At 36.8% G+C, this 22,500-nt stretch overlaps 1 protein-coding gene across 2 annotated transcripts in view; it reads left to right on the top strand.

Moving 5' to 3' along the window:
* Positions 1-22,500, top strand: part of LOC130094888 (WD repeat-containing protein 70) — a 125,718-nt gene that overhangs the window by 26,288 nt on the left and 76,930 nt on the right. For both annotated transcript variants that reach the window (XM_056261418.1, XM_056261417.1), the window contains exon 9: positions 9,292-9,368. In XM_056261418.1, the coding sequence (XP_056117393.1) occupies positions 9,292-9,368 (77 nt within the window). The remainder of the gene's footprint in view (positions 1-9,291; positions 9,369-22,500) is intronic.

The raw sequence follows: 22,500 nt of genomic DNA on the forward strand, positions 1-22,500 counted from the left end.
ATGCTTGAAAATAAAATGTGGTGTTTTGAATGAACTTCTGATAATAAAACTTCGATTTCTCCATCTGAGAAATTTTTCTTTTTCATTCGCTTTTGAGAAAACATTTTGAAATCCTTCGTTTGGTGTCATAATATGATGCCCATATGTAGTTGTCAGTCGGATTTAATGGGCGGGATTTATGGTAATTGAGAATGAGCGTGCACGCGCGTCCCATTTACGACTGATTGGAATTCATTAACACACACACTAGGGGTGTCCCCGACTAAGGATTTTCATAGTCGAATCAGATTCGTCAAGTCCTGCCTATAGTCGACTAATAGGGCGGGGCTTTAACATTTTAAGGCCGCGATGTACAGAACATCACACAAAGACATAGAAGAAAATGTATAAAAACATTTTGGATCAATAAAACTAAGAAATAACATAAATAACTGCAGAAAGGCCACACTGCAGATAGGATTAGCATTTCACATGCAAATCAAATTAAATCAGCTGAATTTCCTGTACGAGCATGCTCTATTAGGCCTACAGCTCAACATCATGCACTGAAAAATAATCAACAATTAAGAACACAATATACATTTATAATAAATAAAAATACAAAACTAAATAAGTCAGAATCAAGTCACAAGAAGCAGAACAAATGTGTGCAAAATGCCTAAAGTGCAGGGGAACAAATATTCAAAACACAAGTCACAAATAGTTAAATTAGATCACTCTGAGTGATCAATTAATAAAATAAAAATAAAGAAATTATTAAAATAACGAAAGTATGGCCAGGATTGTCAACTTTGTCTTTTTAACTGCAGAAACAACAATAAACGCTAAACTGGAGCGGCAGTCTTTAGCTAAACGTGTTCACAGTATCCAAAAATCAAAGTAAAACTGGCTGAAATGTTTTGAAATCACTTGTACCCAGGGGCGTAGCAGCCATTATAAAAGTGGGGGGGACAAAATGGTGTGGTGATGTGACCCAAAGGTCAGTCCTTCCAGAAAAATGCGGAGTCTTTTTGTGATTGTTGCGGGCAAAAGTCCTTGATTATGCGGTGATGGAATATGCAGGATATTTGCAATTTTATGTGATGAAATTGCGGGAACTTGCAAAAACTGCGGTTTGATGAAAAAGAGATTCCCCAACACCCTGTTCTCACTAGGCTACTACCTTAAATGTAAAGAGCTATTTCTTATTACTTCCTATGATAAGCAAACATACTACATCACAGAAAGTGCTGGAATATTTAATCTTGTTTTATTTCAGACCTTAATAAACACATCAAACTTACAAAACATTGATGAGTCAAACAAGTTCTGTAGCTTTACAAAAGGAATATGCTACAACTTCTGTAAAAATGAATAAATAAAATATGAAAAAAATGTTTCCTGTTTTACAGCTTTTTTTTTCCTTTTTTTTTTCAATGATGTTCATGTCGAGTAATTACGTCACTTCATAACGTTCCCATGGCAACCGGGGGAAACGGCTGGTCTCGTGTGAAGCAAACGCAATATTTTTCAACTTTCTGCTAAGATATATGTGACTTTTTTTTGCAACAAAAAAATGTTGAGGGGATTATGAAATCATACAATTGAATCGCATGATTCAATACATTGAATCATGCGATCGCATAATCGCGCTTTTCTGGAGGGACTGAAAGGTGATGTTCATAATAATAAATTCTAGATGGAATAGCAATTGGCATTTTACAGCACCCTAGTGCCAATTTTGGGAACATGCCATGATAGTTTACAGCAACCTATTTTTGTGAAATTACTCGAAATAAAAAAATATTGCAGGACTTGGGACTTTCAGACAACTGTGGACATATATACTTTATGTTTATGAAATAAAGATATTTTATGATATTTACAATATTTCAGTTAAACTACACTTGAACAATAACTTTTATCTTACTTCTTAACAGTTGGACCAAAAAAAAAAGTGTTCAATGAGTACAGAACAGATTACATCTAGCCTACAGTAATTTTATACAACAGACATTATAAAAATATATCAATAAAACCTAAATCAATGTATTCGGTATTGGACATCAATTTAACATTGACATGTTGAATTTACATTGAATTTTGGTCACCCGACGTCGCAACCAAAATTTAACCAAATATCAACGTCTTATGATGTTGTGTGCCTGCTGGGAATAATCTGTTATGTCTCATTTAACAGACGCTTTTATCCAAAGCAACAAGTAGGAGAGCATTTAACACACACTCGGCACAATCCGGCGCGACGTGACGAGGCCATACGGGTTCTGTTGTCTACACTTCTTACAGCGTTACAGTAGGTTAAATCATAACAAGGAAACTTCACGTGTGATTCATGTCATCGCGACATACTGTAACAGTGTGTGTTTGAAAAAAAATGATGTAGTCCTCTGCTTTTTTTCTGGGGTGCATTAGACGGCCAAACAGCAAAGCGACTAAACAAACAGGAAAATTCGCAAGAGCAACAAAAGATTTGAAGCTCATGGCAGACGCGCCCAATAGATGCTTCGCGCTGTGATTGGCTGAATGTGAGCTCACTCAAGTCTAAAGCCTGTTTTATGCTTCTGCGTCGAATCGACGGCGTACCCCCGCAGAGCCCTCTGCGTCGCCGCGAACCCCTCTCCGACCCCTCCGCCGTAGCTCGACGTGCACCTCCAAAAAATTGTAACTACGCGTCGAGGCGACGCAGACCGCAAGGGCTGTGATTGGTCAGATTATACATCATTTCGGGAGTGTAGCTTTTCCGGTTTCCCCCTCCCGCTATACCGCCATTTTTAAAGTGCGCAGTTTGTTTCAACGATGTATCAAATTGAGGAACGATTAAATCACTTCTGCGATTAAACATTTGCAATAAAATAATTTGTTGTTCAACGTTGATTAGTTCCAGCTGCAACAACATTCTCTCTCTTTCGCTCGCCATTACGCGCGTTTCCATTACAGATTTGCGCAAAACTTTTGCCTTTTTTTCTAAATGTCGATAAAAAACTATTGCCAAATGACCGATGTTATGCGACTAAACGTCTTTTTTTCCATAATCATTCCAAAAATCATGGCAACGGACGTTGGTAGCCACCGCACTAGACATTATTATTATTAATGGAAGGAGACGCATTAATGGCATTAATGGCAGGGAAAGACACGGAGTTCTCCCTCATTTCAGCTCCGAGGTCTTGATTGTGGCATTTCTTTGAGGTTTAGAGTCCAGTAGGCTATTCCTGTAATTATTGTTTCTTTTATGAATTTTATGAATCCATTCGTTTTACCTTATTTAACCCGTAATTGCAAAACGAAAAATGAACGGTTGTTGTATTTTTGAAACGCAAAGTTGAACACCAAAATTTAAATTTGAACTGTACACCAAATGCTGAAAAAAAAAAATATCAACGAATAATCAGATAGGCCTAATTGTTTGATTTTTTTGCCCCTTTATTAAAAATTTAAAATATTCACAAATTAATATAGAAAAAATGTAGATTTTACTGGTTTTCTAAGGCCAAATTAGAACCTGGAAATAATATTTTTCCCGGAGTGCTGAATGAGAAGAGCCATAACCCACAGAGCCTACAGAAAGGTGATTTATAGGTGAGACATAGGTTATAATAAATGTTTCTGAAAAAATAACGAGGCATTTTAATTGTTTATTAATAAACTATTGTTTTCTAAATCAATGTCGGCTAAAAACATATCTCCATCTCCGGATGCACCTTTAGAGAGAAATGCACCTTTCATACGGATTACATAATCAGAAGGTATTAGCTTTCGATTCGAATTTGTTCGTTTTAAAGTGGACATTTCAATAGCCTACATAGGCTATTTTTGTTTCAGTTCTCGCGCTTCAGTTCACAGAGACCATGAAAGCGCGCCTGATTGTTTTATTTTATTTTACAAAAGCAAAACGTTTTGTTGTTATTGTGAGTTTACGCAAATAAAAGAAGTTGCGAATAATGTATTATTTTCTGTATGACCAGAAATTCTTGAGTATTTTAAGTAGTTTCCACCGTTGATAGGAAAACGCAAGTGTTCGCGCCCGCGCCTCCCTGCCATCCAGTGCGCGCTCCGCACTCTGCACACACACTTGGATATGCGTCAAAAGCTTGTGTTTATTTGTGATAATCTTAGCCCTGCCTATTATTATTGTCCAACCTGTATTTTGAATGAGATGTGACGAATTGCTTTGTTCCTTTTTTGGATAAAAGCGTCTTCTACATATGTAGCCTAATAAATGTTATAATAATGATTATTATTATTATTTGCGGACACGGACCCCAAACACACCGCGTCTTCTAAGGCAGGTGACTGTAAATGTGCAAAACCTGTTTCCAAATATTATATTCAAATATATTCAAAATATTCCTTTTTCAAATTGCCTGAAAAAGCTCCTCATGCGAGTGTAAAATCTTTTTTTGCGATAAACGGGAGTTTTTGCGAAATGCGTATTTTCAATTCGCAATTTCAATTCGCGCAATTTGAAGGGTAATGGAAACGAAAGCGGAACCGGCGCAAGGAACCAAAACAAACTAGCAAAGAGATTTGCAAAGCACACACCACCCTAGCGTTCTGGCGTTGAAATGCACCGCGATGCAACGCAACCTGACGCAGAACCATAAAACGGCCACGACGCCGTAGGAGTGACGGCGTAGCTACGCCGTGGAGTTGACGCAGAAGTATAATGAAGCCTTAAGTAACAAATCAGAGAACACGGGCGGAAATATTGGCGCTGAGTAAAAAAAAAATGCGGGGGACAGAATCACCTGTTTCTAAAAGTGGGGGGGACGTGTCCCCCCCGTCCCCCCCGGTTGCTACGCCCCTGCTTGTACCCATACCTGATCGAGAAAACTAAATCCAGTCTTTCACTCGGCCTGTGTCCGTTTGAGTCTTTTCACATTGTGTGCGCGGATAAAATACATTCTAAAACGCTGAACAACGCTTAACGGCTTTGTCCTAAAACTGTTATATTAAAAGATCAAATTCTGTACACACCTTATTAATAAAGGATACTATATAGCCTACAGAAAAGCAGATGAGCCCAGAATATGAACGCAGCGCATTTTATTATAGGCTACGTTAAGCATTTTCCTCCCATAGAAAACCATTAAAGAAAAAGCTTTACGTGACTTTCTATAGGAGAAACGTTATATTTCAAGCCTTTATTACAGCTTATGAAAACCTTTTCACAATATTCTAATTTTGAATTTGGGGTTTTCATAAGCTGTGAACTATATCTATATTCATATTCTAGGTTCATCTGCTTATCTGCACATAGAATGGTTTCTTAAGGTGTGTAGCCGTGTACACATACATTAAGCACGTAAAAGTGCCATTTAAGCGTTTTAAAAGCTTTTTTCACGTTAAGCGTTTTAGAACGTCCTGAGGAAAACCAACCTGTTAACAGAAGTGCGATCATGGTTTTCCTGATGCTAAATCCAGCCTTGGAGAATATCCTTTCTGATGGTGTGCATCTTTAGATTTTCTTATCCCAGACATTTTTAAAGATTTAAATCCCTGCCGACACGACGCTCCTCTGTCGGTCACGGATCGAAAGTGAAACTTAAATCTGTCACGGGGTGTTTGGAGTTATTCACGCTGCACGCACGTTAAAAAATATTTATTAAAAGCTTCTTTCTTTGCACATTTTTATTGACAGCATTATCATAATAGGCTGTATATTAACGTATTGACAGAAAACCAGTAGTTCTATGTGAAATCAGACATTGAGCACTCATATAGCCAAAATGACATAATCCTCGTTTAATAACACATCTGCGAAGATTCGACCGTGAGATTGGTAGTCGAATCAGGCTCCTCCTATCGAATCTTCGACTATTCGGGGTCACCCCTAACACACACACACACACACACACACACACATTTCACTATCACATCTGGCGTTTATGAAGTATTTGTGAATCAGGAGATGAGTTTTCGGGAAGGTCTCTTTACGCGCAAATCACTCTCATATTTACTCGTATATTTACGAATGTTTCATGAATGAGACCCACTGTGTGTAAAGGTTTTAGTTCCAGCATCAGTGATCCTGCAGTTCTCGTGTGTGTTTGTTTGCTGCATCTGGACTCTGTTTGTTGACTGGGATGTAATGAGGTGTAGATGAACTATATCAGAGATGCTGAATGTTGCACCTGGTCCTCAGACACACTGTGTGTGTGTGTGTGTGTGTGTGTGTGTGTGTGTGTGTGTGTGTGTGTGTGTGTGTGTGTGTGTGTGTGTGTGTGTGTGTGTGTGTGTGTGTGTGACGGTCGCCTCACTAATGGAGTGTGTCGGCATGCTATAGTCACTGCGAGAGAGACCGATTCCTCGTTCTTTGTTTGTTATTGGGTTTTCTCTCCTCGTCCGGTACGTTATGTTCCCTAGCGAGTGCATCTCAGCGTCGAGCGTAAATATTGTTCTCTTCAATCATTGTCAATGTCATGCTTTACTGTTTAAAGATGCCAACTGGACGTCCATAACAGAAATACTTGAATCCAGTTTGTTTTATTATCATAGCTATTACTTCCACATGTGAACACACTTGATGATATTATATTTTAGTATCATTATATTCTATTATGATTATTATTTATGTTTTCATTTTGATTTTAGTTTAAGTTTTAATAAATGCTTTTGTTATTATTATACTTTTTTTTCCATTAGCAGTCAAAAGTTTGGAATAATTAAGATTTTGAATGTATTCTCCGCTCACCAAGGCTGCATTTATTTGATTAAAAATACAGTAAAAATAGTGAAATATTATTACAATTTAAAATAACGGTTTTCTATGTGCATATATCATAAAGTGTAATTTATATCCTGTGATCAAAGCTGAATTTTCAGCATCATTACTCCAGTCTTCAGTGTCACATGATCCTTCAGAAATCACTCTAATATGATGATCTGATGCTCAAGAAACAATTATGATTATCAATATTGAAAACAGTCGGGCTGCTTCATATTTGTCTGGGAACCGTCATAAACTAAGGATTATTTTGTTTCAAAAAAAGAAATGAATGCTTTTATTCATCAAGGACGCATTAAAATGATCAAAAGTGACAGTAAAGACATTTATAATGTTATACAAGATTATATTTCAAATAAATGCTGTTCTTTTGAACTTTCTATTCATCAACGAATCCTGAAAAATAAAATGTATCACAGTTTCCACACAAATATGAACCGTTTTCAACATCGATAATATTATCAATAAATGAGGACTGATAATAATTAAGCAGGAATTAATGTAGCGTTAATATTTCTATTTAGCTTTATTTGAGTTTTTAGTAATGTTAGTGCTTCGACTTAAGCTTGTTTGCCATTTCTAACTTTCGCTTAGATTTATAATCATTTTAATTTCAAATTTACAACAGATGTGATCAGTGTGTGTGCTGTGCATCAGTCGTGTCTCTCCAACACTATTGACCTCCGCTTCAATGATTATAATGAGTGTGTGAAGGTGTTATTAGCCGTCAGTCGTTGAGGTTTTGATCATTCGCTCTAAAACGAACCATCTTTCGCCTCATATTTAGTCACTGACAGATGATGCGGTTGGTGTGTGTGTCGTAAAGCGTCTTTATAATGGATTTCTGGTGTCAAACATCTGCTCTGAGTGTGTGTGTGTGTGTGTGTGTGTGTGTGTGTGTGTGTGTGTGTGTGTGTGTGTGTGTGTGTGTGTGTGTGTGTGTGTGTGTGTGTGTGTGTGTGTGTGGTGACGCCGAGTTTCGTCCGATGAGGCCAGTGTGTCTTTGGGCGGCATGAAGGTCAAATATTCACGGCATATTTGTTATGATGCAGCACGCTTTATTAATGCGCTGTCAGCAATGTCATCATCAGAGACAATCACTGACAGCTTTATTTATTCTCGGAGAACGACTTTATAATAGTGTTTTCATTCAATTCCTGGATTTTCATTTCCTGCGTCCAAATGAACACTTTAAAGTCAGCATGAAACGACATTCACAACATGCTTTTCTTCTGTGATGTGAAAGAATATTCAATTGGAAATAATGTAGGACAGAACATTGTTTTATTTATTATTAGGCTGTGATATTATCGTAGTTTATTAATGCAGCTTATACAGGTGAAACTCGAAAAATTTGAATATCGTTCATTTATTTCAGTAATTCAACTTAAAAGGTGAAACTAATATATTATATAGACTCATTACATGCAAAGTGAGATATTTCAAGCCTTTATTTGTTATAATTTTGATGATTATGGCTTATGAAAAACAATATTCTAATTTTGAATTTGGGGTTTTCATAGCTGTGAACCATAATCATAACAATTATAACAAATAAAGGCTTGAAATATCTCACTTTGCATGTAATGATGAGTCTATATAATATATTAGTTTCACCTTTTAAGTTGAATTACTGAAATAAATGAACTTTTGCACGATATTCAAATTTTTCGAGTTTCACCTGTATGTGTTAGTGATCTGAACAAATGCCACTCATTTTCATATGATGTATAATGTTTGTTAATATTATTTCGGCATATTCTGACAAGCTGTTTTCAGAGGTGGAGAAAGTAATTTTTTATGTAAGATAAGATACTGATTAATCATCCATAATCAGATTAGACTAAGGTCAAAGTTTTGAAATAATCAAGAATTTACAAAAAAAAAGGTTATTCTGCTCACCGAGGCTGCATTTATTTACGGTAATCAAAAAATACAGTAAAAACTGTGAAATATTATTATAATTCAAATCAGCTGTTTTCTATGTGAATATATAGTAAAGTGTAATTTATTCCTGTGATTTTCAGCATCATTACTCCAGTCTTCAGTGTCACACGATCCTTCAGAAATCACTCTAATATGAGGATCTGATGCTCAAGAAACATTTATGATTATTATTATCAATGTGTATCAAAATGTATCAAAAGAATAAATAATAAATGCTGTTCTTTTGAACTTTCTGTTTGTTAAAGAATCCTGAAAAATAAAAATGTATCCCGTTTTTCACAAAAACATGAAGCAGCAAAAGTGTTTTGAACACTGATAATAATCATAAATGTTTCTTGAGCATCAAATCATGATTTCTGAAGGATCATGTGACGCTGAAGACTGGAGTAATGATGCTGAAAATTCACAGGAATAAATTACACTTTACTCTATATTCACATAGAAAACAGCTGATTTGAATAATAATAATATTTCACAGTTTTTACTGTATTTTTGATTAAATAAATGGTGAGCAGAAAAGACATTAACATTAAATGTCTTTAAAATATGATTTTAATTAATTATTTGATTTTTACTCAGATTTGATTGTAAATAAAGTGTGGTTTGCATTGTCTCAGGGTCACACAGCGATGCTGAACGACGGCTGCTGGCATCCCAAGATTAAAGAGGAGTTTCTGACCTGCTCCAACGACGGGTGAGTGGAGCTAACGAGCTCGTTACACTGATCACATGTTCATATCTCCACCTGAACAACAGCACGCGTGATTCGTGACGCTGAAGGAAACTCCATCGCCCTCTCTCGTGTTTTGAGGTTTGTTTCCGCCACAGTCATTTCGCATACTTGAGGATGTTCGTGTCTTTCTAAAAACCATTTGTTCTGGAGGTTTAACACATAATCCCAGGGGGTTGTGGGGCATTTCACTGGGATTGTTTTGAGTGATCCAAGTTTCATTTTAGTCACTGAAACTTTCCAAACAACATGGAGCCAATTGCATGATTGCCTTAATCAAATTTAAAGTTTATTCTCTGAAATGTATTGCATTCTCATAACTGCATGTTCAACAAATCACATTTTAATGGTTTTCTTTTCATTAAAATAGCATCTGTAAAATTCATCTAAAATAGCAAAATAGAGTCTGATTCGGATTCAAGAATCACTCCATAAGAATCATTTGTTCATATGAATCAGTATTTTATCCAGTCAGTAAGTGAGTCCTGATTCAGATTCAGTGAGTCATTTGTTAGTTTGTTTCAAACAATAGCACTCTTTCTTTTTGACCAAATTTAGAATCTGTTCATAAGAGTAATTTTTTTTTCCAGTCTTTTTAATCACATTTTAATGTTTTCCATTTATGGCAGTCATCCAGTCTGATTCAGATTCAGTGAGTCATTTGTCAAACTGTTTTTTTTTTACCAATTCAAGAATCAGTTTATAAGAGCCAATTGTTCATAAGAGTCAGTCTGTTTGATCACATTTTATTATTTTTATCAAATTAAATCGTGTTATGGCAGTCATTCAAGTCAGTAAGTGAGTCTGATTCAGATTCAGTGAGTCATTTGTCAGACCAATTCGTTTTTTGACTAATTCAAAAAATTTGTACACAAGGGTAATTTATTCATACGAATCAAGTCTTTATGATCACATTTCATTTGTTGTTATCGAATTAATAAAACAGTCATCTGTTCAGTGAGTCTGATTCAGATTCAGGGAATCATTTGTCAGAATGGTCCTTTCAAGAATCACTTCATAAGAGTAATTTGTTTAGAAGAGTCTGTATATTTTCATTTTTCTTTTTTTCCCTTCAATTATCCAGTCTATAAGTGAGTCCTGGTTCAGATTAAGAGATTCAGTGAGTCATTTGTTAGTCTGATTCAAACAATAGCGCTCTCTGTCTTTTTGACCAAATTAAGAATCTGTTCAAAAGAGTCTTTATAAGAATAAATCCTTTTAATTGCATTTTAATGTTTTCCATTAATGGCAGTCATCCAGTGAGTCTGATTCAGATTCAGTGAGTCATTTGTCAAACAGTGTATTTGACCAATTAAATAATATGTTCATAAAAGCCAATTGTTTATAAGAATCAGTCTGTTTGATCACATCTCATTGCTTTAATTGAATTAATTTGCATGATGGCAGTCATCCAGTCAGTAAGTGAGTCCTGGTTCAGATTCAGAGATTCAGTGAGTCATTTGTTAGTCTGATTCAAACAATAGCTCTCTCTGTCTTTTTGAATCCAAGAATAATTAAATCATAAGAATCAGTCTTTTTGACCACATTTTAATGTTTTTCACGAATTAAAATAGCATTTAAGGCAGTCATCCAGAGAGTTTTTCTTTTTTTCCATAAGAATAATTTGTTTAGAAGAATTTTCTTTCTTTTTTTCCCCTTCAATTATCCAGTCAGTAAATGAGTCCTGGTTCAGATTCAGAGATTTAGTGTAGCTCTCTGTCTTTTTGACCAATTAAAGAATCTGTCCATAAGAATAATTTATTATTAAGAATCTTTTTGATCAGATTTTAATGTTTTTCAATGTTTAACATCTCAAGTAGAATATAATTCATTTTGTCATGAGACATTCAGCCGAATGCATTTCTACCAGTGTTTTCCGTTCAGATGTTTCAGTGTTCACAGCCTCGAAACTACAGGCCTGTGAAATGTTACATGCGTGTAAACCTTTGCCCTGCGTCAGATTATGTCCTCGTTGTGTTCCCCTATAAAAGTGCGCTGTTTTACTGCGTTTAGGGGCGTCGCCGGTGAATGTTTGAGTCGTGTTCACTGGGCGCACAGATGTGGCTCTGTTTTATTCAGTTGTAATATAGATTCTGGAAGGCTTCCCTTGGCACGTTTCAGCGCATGTCGCAGGCGCTTTCAGAGGAGGAAAGCGTTTAGGTTGAGGAACAGCTGCAGATGTGTATCGGGAACACATGTGTCCTGTGATCCGCTGGTGTGGCGCTCGGCTACAAATCTCAGGGTGGAGGTTAAAGCGCTAGTTCACCCAAAAATTAAAATGACCCCATGATTTACTCACCCTCAAGTCATCCTAGGTGTAAATGACATTCTTCTTTCAGACGAATATAATATGAGTTATATTAAAAAATGTCCTGGCTCTTCCGAGCTTGATAATAGGAGTGAATGGCCGTTTCTGTTTTGAAGTCTATAAAAGTGCATCTATCCATGATAAAAGTGCATCTATCCATGATAAAAGTGCATCTATCCATCATAAAAGTGCATCTATCCATGATAAAAGTGCATCTATCCATCATAAAAGTGCATCTATCCATGATAAAAGTGCATCTATCCATCATAAAAGTGCATCTATCATCATAAAAGTGCATCTATCCATCATAAAAGTGCATCATCTATCCACGATAAAAGTGCATCTATCCATGATAAAAGTGCATCTATCCATCATAAAAGTGCATCTATCCATGATAAAAGTGCTTTAATGATGGATAGATGCACTTTTATGATGGATAGATGCACTTTTATCATGGATAGATGCACTTTTATGATGATAGATGCACTTTTATGATGGATAGATGCACTTTTATCATGGATAGATGAACTTTTATGATGGATAGATGCACTTTTATGATGGATAGATGCACTTTTATCATGGATAGATGCACTTTTATGATGATAGATGCACTTTTATGATGGATAGATGCACTTTTATCATGGATAGATGAACTTTTATGATGGATAGATGCACTTTTATGATGGATAGATGCACTTTTATCATGGATAGATGCACTTTTATGATGGATAGATGCACTTTTATGATGGATAGATGTACTTTTATGATGGATAGATGCACTTTTATGATGGATAGATGCACTTTTATGATGGATAGATGCACTTTTATGATGGATAGATGCACTTTTATGATGGATAGATGCACTTTTATGATGGATAGATGCACTTTTATCATGGATAGATGCACTTTTATGATGGATAGATGCACTTTTATGATGGATAGATGCACTTTTATCATGGATAGATGCACTTTTATCATGGATAGATGCACTTTTATGATAATCGTGTTAAATAATCGTGATTTCAATACTGACCAAAAATAATCGTTATTTAAATTATGATTTTTTTTGCCATAATCGAGCAGCCCTACTTTATATATCATAATGATGACTATTTTTGTTTGGGATGTAATTTTCTGACCGACATGGGAAGCTCATTTAGTTTGCAACAAAATGCGGTGTCAAAGAGAATTATGGGAAATATAGTTTTGTCTTGCAAGTTTTTCGAATGAATAGTGTTTTCTGTCCAGCTTTATCAACTGTCACAACATGTGGATGAACTAAATACTCTTACGAGACTCTATAACGTTCAAAAGTTTGACTTTCCAAGAGTACAAAAATACAGTAAAAATAGTGAAATGTTATTCCAATGTAAAATCGCTGTTTTCTAAGTAAATATATAGTAAAGTGTAATTTATTCCTGTGATCAAAGCTGAATTTTCAGCATCATTACTCCAGTCTTCAGTGTCACATGATCCTTCAGAAATCACTCTAATATGATGATTTGATGCTCGAGAAACAATATATAATTATATTGAGTATGTAATTTCTTTCAACTAACCACAAATGGTAGTGTATATCCAATACCACATAGATCCTCCATTCATTTTTTACGGATAGTCTTGTATTTCATGCATTATTTGTGTGGCGAACCGTTCCTTTAACAGATTCTGGTCTTCTCTTCTAGAGCTCGTCTCAGCACACACACGTACGGGCATTGATCGTTCACAGCGCCGCAGCTTTGAGTGTGAATAATAGCGATAATAGTTATTCATCTGACCACCCTGGCACATCTATTGTAAGCCAGACTTTCTATAGCAGCACTTCTCAAAGTCCGGACTCAGGGAATTCAATGCGGACCCGCCTCCATTTCATATTTCAAGAGCACTAATTGTGTGTAAGGGATTAAAAGTGTGGATTTCCTACTTTGATAAACGCGTGTTAAAATCATGTAAGTCTTTTTGGAGATAGTCCGAAATGAAAGCGAAGGCAAGATACAGGTGAAACTCGAAAAATTAGAGTATCGTGCAAAAGTTAATTTATTTCAGTAATTCAACTTAAAGGGTGAAACTAATATATTATATAGACTCATTACATGCAAAGTGAGATATTTCAAGCCTTTATTTGTTATAATTTTGATGATTATGGCTTACAGCTTATGAAAACCTTTTCACAATATTCTAATTTTGATTTTGGGGTTTTCATAAGCTGTAAGTCATAATCATCACAATTGTGGACGGAGATCCAGCACAAAGCCCTTCTGTTTGATTTATAACGAGACTGGTGAAGAAGAGTGGAAATGTCAAACGCCACTATGAAACAAAACACAGACATTTTGAATGGCAATATCCACAAAATATTTGATAGGTATTTTGCAACATGTTACTATTTTGGCCTACCTCTTGTTTTGTTTTGTTTCAAAAAAAAAAAATGCTGACACTTAAACTAATTGTTTTGACACTTTTGCACTTGTTATTAATGCATTTTTAAATGCAAAAGGCACTTTATTAAAAAAACTAAAATCAGGGTTCCCGCGGAGTCTTAAAAAGTCTAAAAAAGACTTAAATTCAGAAAGTGAAATTTAAGGCCTCAAAAAGTCTAAAAAACACAAGTTTAGGTCTTAAATTTAATTTACCCAAGTCTTAAAATTCTTACCTCCGTTCATTTTGTTAATTGTGGTCAAGCGTTGTCCGCCGAAAATAAAACGTTGGTTGTTTTGTTTGTTTTCTAGTAGGCTACGTGATGATGATAATCCCATTGCGTGATCACTGCAGGTATAACTCCTGTAAAGTGGCGTTATGGAAACCCGCGCCGCCAATAAAGTGAAGGAAGTTGATTCACTAGCTACCTGCCCGCCGAATTCGTGCAACGTTAAGTCAGGGCTGTCGTCGAGCCCGTAGTTTTCAAAGATCATTGGGAAGTGTGTGTTTAACAAGATTTGGTATAGCGGACTTCATCAAGAGAGATCTAATTAACACCATTAGCGGACCGTATGTCTTGATGTTCGTTGTTTACTCATTAAACTGCAAGAAAGAGATGATAATTTGGTGGATGATTTAAAAATATTCGTTAATCAATAATTATCTGTAAATTGTGTAGTCATTTGAATGTAATCATAACGGTCGCCTGAGGGCGCTCAACGACCACGTCATCCATAAGCGTGAGTTTCTAACAAAAAAACAAGTTTACTAAAAAGAATAAATACATTAAATAATTTACCATTGTTAATTTGTGTTTATTTTTGTTTGTTGTTTTTGTATTTAACCCTTTCACACGTAAGTTTAAAATATTCTAACTGATCCCCAGCGTGAGTTTTTCTAGGCGACCGTTATTTAGAACCTGTCACTTTAATAGGCTTGTTTGAGATGAGCAAAATCTGCGCAGAACCGATCACCGGTGATCAGCGCGAGATGCATGCCGGTTAGAAATGTGTCCGAGTGCGGTCCGCCTTGCTCTGATGTCATGCTGACGTGTGTCAAAAAACTCTCGCGACCGCAATGCGCACGTGTCGGATTCTGCAGTCGCGCGCAGTTGCTCTCCACCGACTGCGCTGATCAAAAGCATGATGGGAAACGACTTGCTGACGGCACAGCTTAATGCTCATTGGTTTAAACAACCGTGATGTATTGTTCTCTTTTAAAATGTTTGATTTTAAAACTCTGATATCATGTTTTATGTGTATAGATTATGTGTGGATATCCCCAAACTCTCTGACAGTGGGATCTATGTGATGTAATTTAAAAAATAAAAATAAAAATAAAAACGCATATCTGTAAAGAAAAAAAATTATTCATAAACATATAGGCCTATTTAAAATGGAATTAAATAAGTACTTTGGGTGTCTTGTTCATTATATTTATTTTCATATTCAAGCAACAAAACTTAAAATACATCCAGTTTATTAGCAACACCGTGCACGAGTGTGAATCCCGCGATATCCGCCTTTGATCTCACAGGTGTCCGATCCACTGCGAGGAAAGCGAGATCTGTCCGGCTTGCCTGCGCTTTTTTCACTCCTCCTCTCACTGCAGCCGCCTACTCTCGACTACATTTCAGGCGAGGCAAGGCGCATCTCAAACAAGCCTAATGTTTCCATGGTGACGCGTCATTGCTTGTCATGTGACACAGCGCAACCACAACACAGTGCTGAATGAATGATGATCTGCTTTGATGTCATTTTCCCTTTTCTATTCAAAATATTCACAAATGTATTAGCTATAACATGAAACACTGATATTCCTATTGTCAAATATGTGCAAGTGGATGTGTTTTGTTGTTTAAACACCTTCACAACGATCGCGTTAGTTGAGCTGTTTGTGCGATGGGCGGCGCCATGTTAGTTTACAACACGTCAATTCCTCAACTTCTCACGAAATACATGAAAGTGGCCGGAGAACTGGGAGAAGAATAGTTTAAAATGTAAAGCTACTTACACAATGTGTATCTGATATTAATAAAACGTGTCGTCTTATTATAATGGAAAGGATTATTATTGCTGCTTCCATAGACATCAGTCAGTGTGTGTATTTTACAAACTTAAAATATGTTTAAGAATTTCTGGGATCATTCTAATGTTTCAATTTATGTGTCGTGTTGGTCTTAAACTTCACACATAATGGTCTTAAAAGGTCTTAAAAAGGTCTTAAATGTAACAAACTGAAACCTGCAAGAACCCTGTAAAATATGTTGATTTGTTATGCATGTTTATTCAAACCAAGTTTTGCAATAACCAATTATTTCCGGACCTTTGACATTGATGATAAATTCAGATTTGGACCTTTGAATGTAGATTTTGAGAACCCTGCTCTATAGTGTCTTATTTTGCACAAAGTGTCCCTTCAAGCATTTGCTGTAGAACTACTCAAACATTCGACTAGTAAAGGGATGTGATCTGGTCGTTTGAAAGTAAAACACTCGTTTATCAGCTTTAATAGACATCATGAGTCAAAGGAACATAAAGCAGGACTATAGTTACCTTACAACAGACTGAGTTTACTAGTAAAGGTCGTCAAATCCTGATGGATAAAGCAAGTTCTCATTACTGTAATGCCACGGTTGTCAAACTGGGGTACGTGGACTGATTTCAGGGGGTACGTGAAAAAAGATCTAAGGGACTGTTAGTTTTTTATTTAAGGGGCCACTGGAGGAGATTTCAGATCTATAGTCAAAAAAGACTTGACCCTCCCTTCGCCAGCAATAATTTTTTCTATGACCCTCCAAAATGATTGTGAAAAAAGGCATGACCCTCCCCGATAATTTACTGATTACTTCTGTACTGGTTGGCGCTTGGCAAAGATGTTCAGATAGCCATTGTTTTTTTTTTACAACCATGACAAACGACTAAACTCCTGCTTTCTCATCTTACTAGGGCTGTGACGATAGACCAAACCTACAATTCGGTTCGTATCACGATTTTAGATTTGAAAAAAATCATGTTTTCGGTGCCGATGCGGTGGTGACACGTTCAACATGTAAGGGTGGCGCTGCCAATAAAGTATCTAAAAGCTGCCACAAAGAACCGGCATAATGATTATGAATATGTCAAATATAGCAAGGAGACATTTTAATTGTTTATTAATAAACAAGTGTTTGTCAGTGTCGGCTGCAAAGATGAAGGTGACGATGGCGACTCGCGATCTTCGCAGTAGTGAACGCGCAGAGAGAAATGCACATTTCATACGGATTACATAAGCAGAGAGTCTGATTTCTTTCGTTTTGAATTGTTCTGTTAAAAAGTAGACATTTCAAGCTTTCTATAGGCTATATTTCTCAGGTCTGTGAGGCAAGTAGGCTACCTTAGGCTATACGCTATGTTTCGGTTCATTTATTAGACGAGAGTCCAGTTCACGCGCCGGCGCCTCCGTGTCATGATGATCTATTTTCTACTATATTTACTTCTTATTTATTAAATCCAGGCAATCGATTGATGAAACATTGATTAAAATTAAAGGGGTCATATAATGGTACATGCACTTTTACAAGCTGATTGTACTGAAATGTGTGTTGGCAGTGCCTGTACACAACCATCATATAATGATAAAAATCCATCCAGTGGTTTTGTTTTAATCTCCTTATATGTTTTCCCCTGCCTCAAATCGAGCCGTTCGAGCCTGTGACGTCACAAGCTCGGAAGCCCCTCCCACGATTGTTGATTGACAGCAGCGTTTCAACACAGACCCGCCCTCGCTCATGAGAGCTGTCAATCATAGTCTGCGCGGTCATTGTTGATATGCTGGAGCACTGTCTATGAGCAGAATGGCGTCTAAGCGATTGTGGTGTTCTGTTCTTGGGTGTAATAACAAACACAGTCATTTTAATGTTCCTAAATCCGAACCGCTGAAGACGCAGTGGCTGAGTTTGTTTTCGAAGGGAATATTCCCCACGAGCAACGTCAATGCTCTCATGTTTGCGCGAATCATTTCTCACACCAGACTGCTTTATAAACGAGGGTCAGTATAAAGCTGGATTTGCTAAGAAGCTGCTCATGAATAAAGGATCGGTACCAGATATTCGTGTTCCTGCTGAACCTCCAGAAGAACGGAAGTGAGTGTAACGTTTTATTAAACTTTATATTAATATATTAATCTTTGCAAATCGCTAGCTGCACGCTTCACAATGAATGCGTCTAAGGTTTACACTCAGGGTACATTACGGCATGTTTTCTATGTATGATGTTCTCAATATAATTCATAATCCCATGTTTATACTGAACAACGCGTTATGGTTATTGTGTTATTGTGTTACAAACGGTGTATGCACAGAACAGAGAGGCGGGGTGAGCAAAGCTCATTATCATTTAAAGTCATATGCACTGAAACGGCGTGCTGAAAACAGAGCTGTTTTTGACCAAGTAAAATAAGTGTTTTCTTACAATACTAATGAGAATTTTTAATTAAAGTATATTACAAACTTTTAATTTAGACCCTAAAGAATCATATTAGCTTGTACAAAAATGGCATTATATGACCCCTTTAAGATACAATTAATAAAAAACGAAATTCACTTTAAAGAAAGACTTTGTGCTTTCTGTTTGAGGTCTCTGTGCAAGTTTTAATGTCGCTTTCAGAGCGGTCATGTCCGTAACGGAGAACTGTCACGTCCGTAACATTGTTATTTTCCTCATAAATGCAAACACGAAAAATTAAATAAAAATAATATTTTATGTTCTGTATAGATGGATGCATCTGCATTTTGCATGGATATGGATCATTTTCATGTTTGTAGATGGGCTGAACAAGTGTAGCACATTTGTATCATATGTTGACTTTTGATGAGATTTGTATCATATGTTTATGATTCTATTCACTATTCTCGATAAAATTGATAAAAATAAATATTAATAAATAAATAACTTGTTAACAATTGGTGGTGTTGGGGGTACTCCGGAAGATCTATAATGTCTACATGCCTGTTAAAAGTTTGGGAACCACTGCTGTAATGCATCCAATAATGTCCATTATTCTAAATTATTCTCATTATTGTAATGCAACAATTTTATTAAAGTTTTCGGTCACACTTTAGTATGGGGAACATATTCACTACTAATTACGACTTTTGCCTCAATAAACTCCTAATTACTGCTTATTAATAGTTATTAAGGTAGTTGTTAAGTTTAGATATTGGGTGTATTATTATGGGATGTAGAATATTTTCATGCAGAAAAAGACATTAATATTTGCTTTAAGCACTAATAAACAGCCAATATGCTTATAATATGCAAACTAAAGAGCAACTAGTTAATTGGTCTCAAACTAAAGTGTTACCAATTATTATTATTTTTTCATTCAAATAAGAAGTGCATTAAATACTACCTTCACTTACACTACCGTTCAACTGTTTGGGGTTTGCAAGATTTATAATGTTTTAAAAGTTGCATTTATTTAATAAAAAATGCTGTAAAAATTGTGAAATGTTTTTGCCGTGTAAATCAGCTGTTTTATATTTTAAAGTGTAATTTATATCCTGTGATCAAAGCTGAATTTTCAGCATCATTACTCCAGTCTTCAGTGTCACATGATCCTTCAGAAATCACTCTAATATGATGATCTGATGCTCAAGAAACAATTATGATTATTATCAATGTATTATCAGCATTTTAAAAAAATCTTTTGAAATATTTTAAAATGTATTTACTGCCATTTTTAATCAATTTAATGCATCCTTGATGAAAGTTAAATCTTCCTGACCCCAAACTTTTGAACAATAGTGCATTAATATGAAATATACATTATAATCTTTCTAATTTTTAATTTTAAATGTTCCATACGCGAAATTTTCTCAATGCAAAATATAATTAAGAAGAAATGTATGAAAACTTTTGGAGGTTTCCAGTTTCCTGGTGTCGGATGATGAATAGCGGTGACCTCTGTGTGACCTCTCCACTGCATTGTTCTTTTACCCATAATGCCTGAAAACCCGCTGGTCTCGAGGCCGAATGCCACAGATTCCCCTCATGCCACGCTGGAGTGGGAGATCTGCCACCTGTTGCACACACTATTCACTCACACTGAAAATTCTCCATGTTATTGCTATAATATTTTAGTTTCTGGTGCAGAATAAACACTGCAGGTCGTTATACGGAGGGATGGATCAGCTTTAATACGTGTGTATGAATCTGTGGCAGCGATGTGTGTATGAGTAGTAATAAAATTTATATTTGTTTTAAGAGGTGATGGTGAAATGTGGCCGATTTCTGTCCTATCCGTGGCAGAAACCCAGACTATTATAGCAGACGTTCAGAAGGACTTTATTTATGAATGTTTTTAAGATGTTGGTTTTGCAGAGCTGTATTTTTAGAAGTGCACTCGTTTGTTTCGGCTGTTGTCCTGACGAAGGATTAGGAACAATCCCATATGCTCGGGATCTTTCCTAAATTGCTGGTCTTATCTGAGTTAATGAGCCTCGGGGGGTTTGGCCAAACGCTTTAGGCTTGTTAAAGGGGTGGTTCAGGATTGTGGACATCGGGCCTCATTTCCAAGTGAGCCTGGGTGTTATTTATCAGTGGAGACAGTTTTCAAAAAATTTCATCCAGTCGTTCCAGTTGCATAGTTCGCCGGTGCTAGGCTAGCGCGAGTCAACGGTAACTGCTAGCCTGCCATTAAAAACAGTTTTACCCACTCCACAGTTCACCAAACGCAAATACATTATAACGCCAGACTATCGATGTAAATGTCTGGAGAGAATAATGTTAGAAATCAAAGTACCCTTTCATCGCATTGAAATAGTTATACTTTGTTCCCTGTATTTATCAGCACAGTCTACAGCAGAGAGAGAGAGAGAGAGATAGTGCAGGTAGTCCTGACAATCATTGAGATGCAAGAGTAGTTTGATTTCTAACATGATTCTCTCAACAGACATTTACCGTATTTTCCGCACTATAAGGCGCACCGGATTATAAGGCGCATAAGATACTGCAGTCAAACGTTTGACTGGGTTTGCGTTCTGCATCCGCTAGGTGTGCTAAAGGGAATGTAGCGAGTGCGCGGCGCCGGAGGCGAGGTGTTTATTAGTAAGCGTGAGCGTAATGTTACTTACATTCGCAGCCTGACTCGTATGAGTATTCACGTGCAGCGGCTCGCTGACAGCAATAGCTGGCTGTTTCGAATGAGACGACCCGGTTACTGTGAACGGGGAGCGCTTTATGAACATTCTGTGCCGCGCGAGCAGTACTGGGGACAGTGTGTCTGTTCGTGTGTCTGTTAGTAAAGGCTCGTACACACCGGGACGAATATCATCGCTGTGGCGTTTGTCATATAGTTCTTTATGTTCCGACACCAACGAGACCAGCAGCAGCTCTACATTCATCTGGCCTTGCATCTTCCTCGTCTTATTTCTCCTCGGCAGTGTAGACGCTACTTGGCGTATATCTTCTTCGCCGTTACGTGTGTGTGCTCGCCAAGACCGTTTTGTGTTTGAGCGCCCCCAAGTTGTGTTTTACTGTAACTTCAGAAGCTCCAGACACGTGAGCAAAAGCGCCAATCTCATTGGTCGGATAGTTTTTGACGTGGCGCGTCAAACCAAAAAAACGAACCCGAGGTGTTTTTAAAAAAATGACGCTTTTACGCGTGGCGTTTTTCGCGTCGGTGTGCACACTCGCATAGGCGCCCATTGTTTAGTCACGAGGCGTTAAACGTCGGCGAATATCGCGCGTGAAATTCGTCCCGGTGTGAACAGGCCTTAAGAGTGAGCGCTCGTGAGCGGGCACGTGACTTACACACATAACCTGATTTATACGAGGTTGAACTGGCCGTGTGACAGAGCGGGCATAAATTTAATAACGCGGTTATTAACCAATTGATCCATATATAAGGCGCTCCGGATTATAAGGCGCACTGTCGTTTTTTGAGAAAATTAAAGGCTTTTAAGTGCGCCTTATAGTGCGGTACATCGATAGTCTGGCGTTATAATGTATTTGCGTTTGGTGAACTGTGGAGTGGGTAAAACTGTTTTTAATGGCAGGCTAGCAGATACCGTTGACTCGCGCTAGCCTAGCACCGGCGAACTATGCAACTGGAACGACTGGATGAAATTTTTTGAAAACTGTTCAAAAAACTTGGAAATGAGGCCCGATGTCCACAATCCTGAACCTCCCCTTTAAAACGCATCTCTCCTGTGATTAGATGAGACCTCGCTGCTCACCAGTGACATCATCATCTTCACTCATTAGTTCAATTTTTCAAAAAAATATTTTTTTATTTTTTTTGCTGACATATTTTTATTGAATTTTACAACACATTTAACACAAGAATATAACATACACTTAATGAAACATAACTTACTCAAATCCCTCC

The sequence above is a fragment of the Rhinichthys klamathensis genome, unplaced genomic scaffold, assembly GCF_029890125.1.
Source record: "Rhinichthys klamathensis goyatoka isolate OS25496 unplaced genomic scaffold, OSU_Roscu_1.1 h1tg000182l_1, whole genome shotgun sequence".
NCBI classification, from domain to species: Eukaryota; Metazoa; Chordata; class Actinopteri; order Cypriniformes; family Leuciscidae; genus Rhinichthys; species Rhinichthys klamathensis.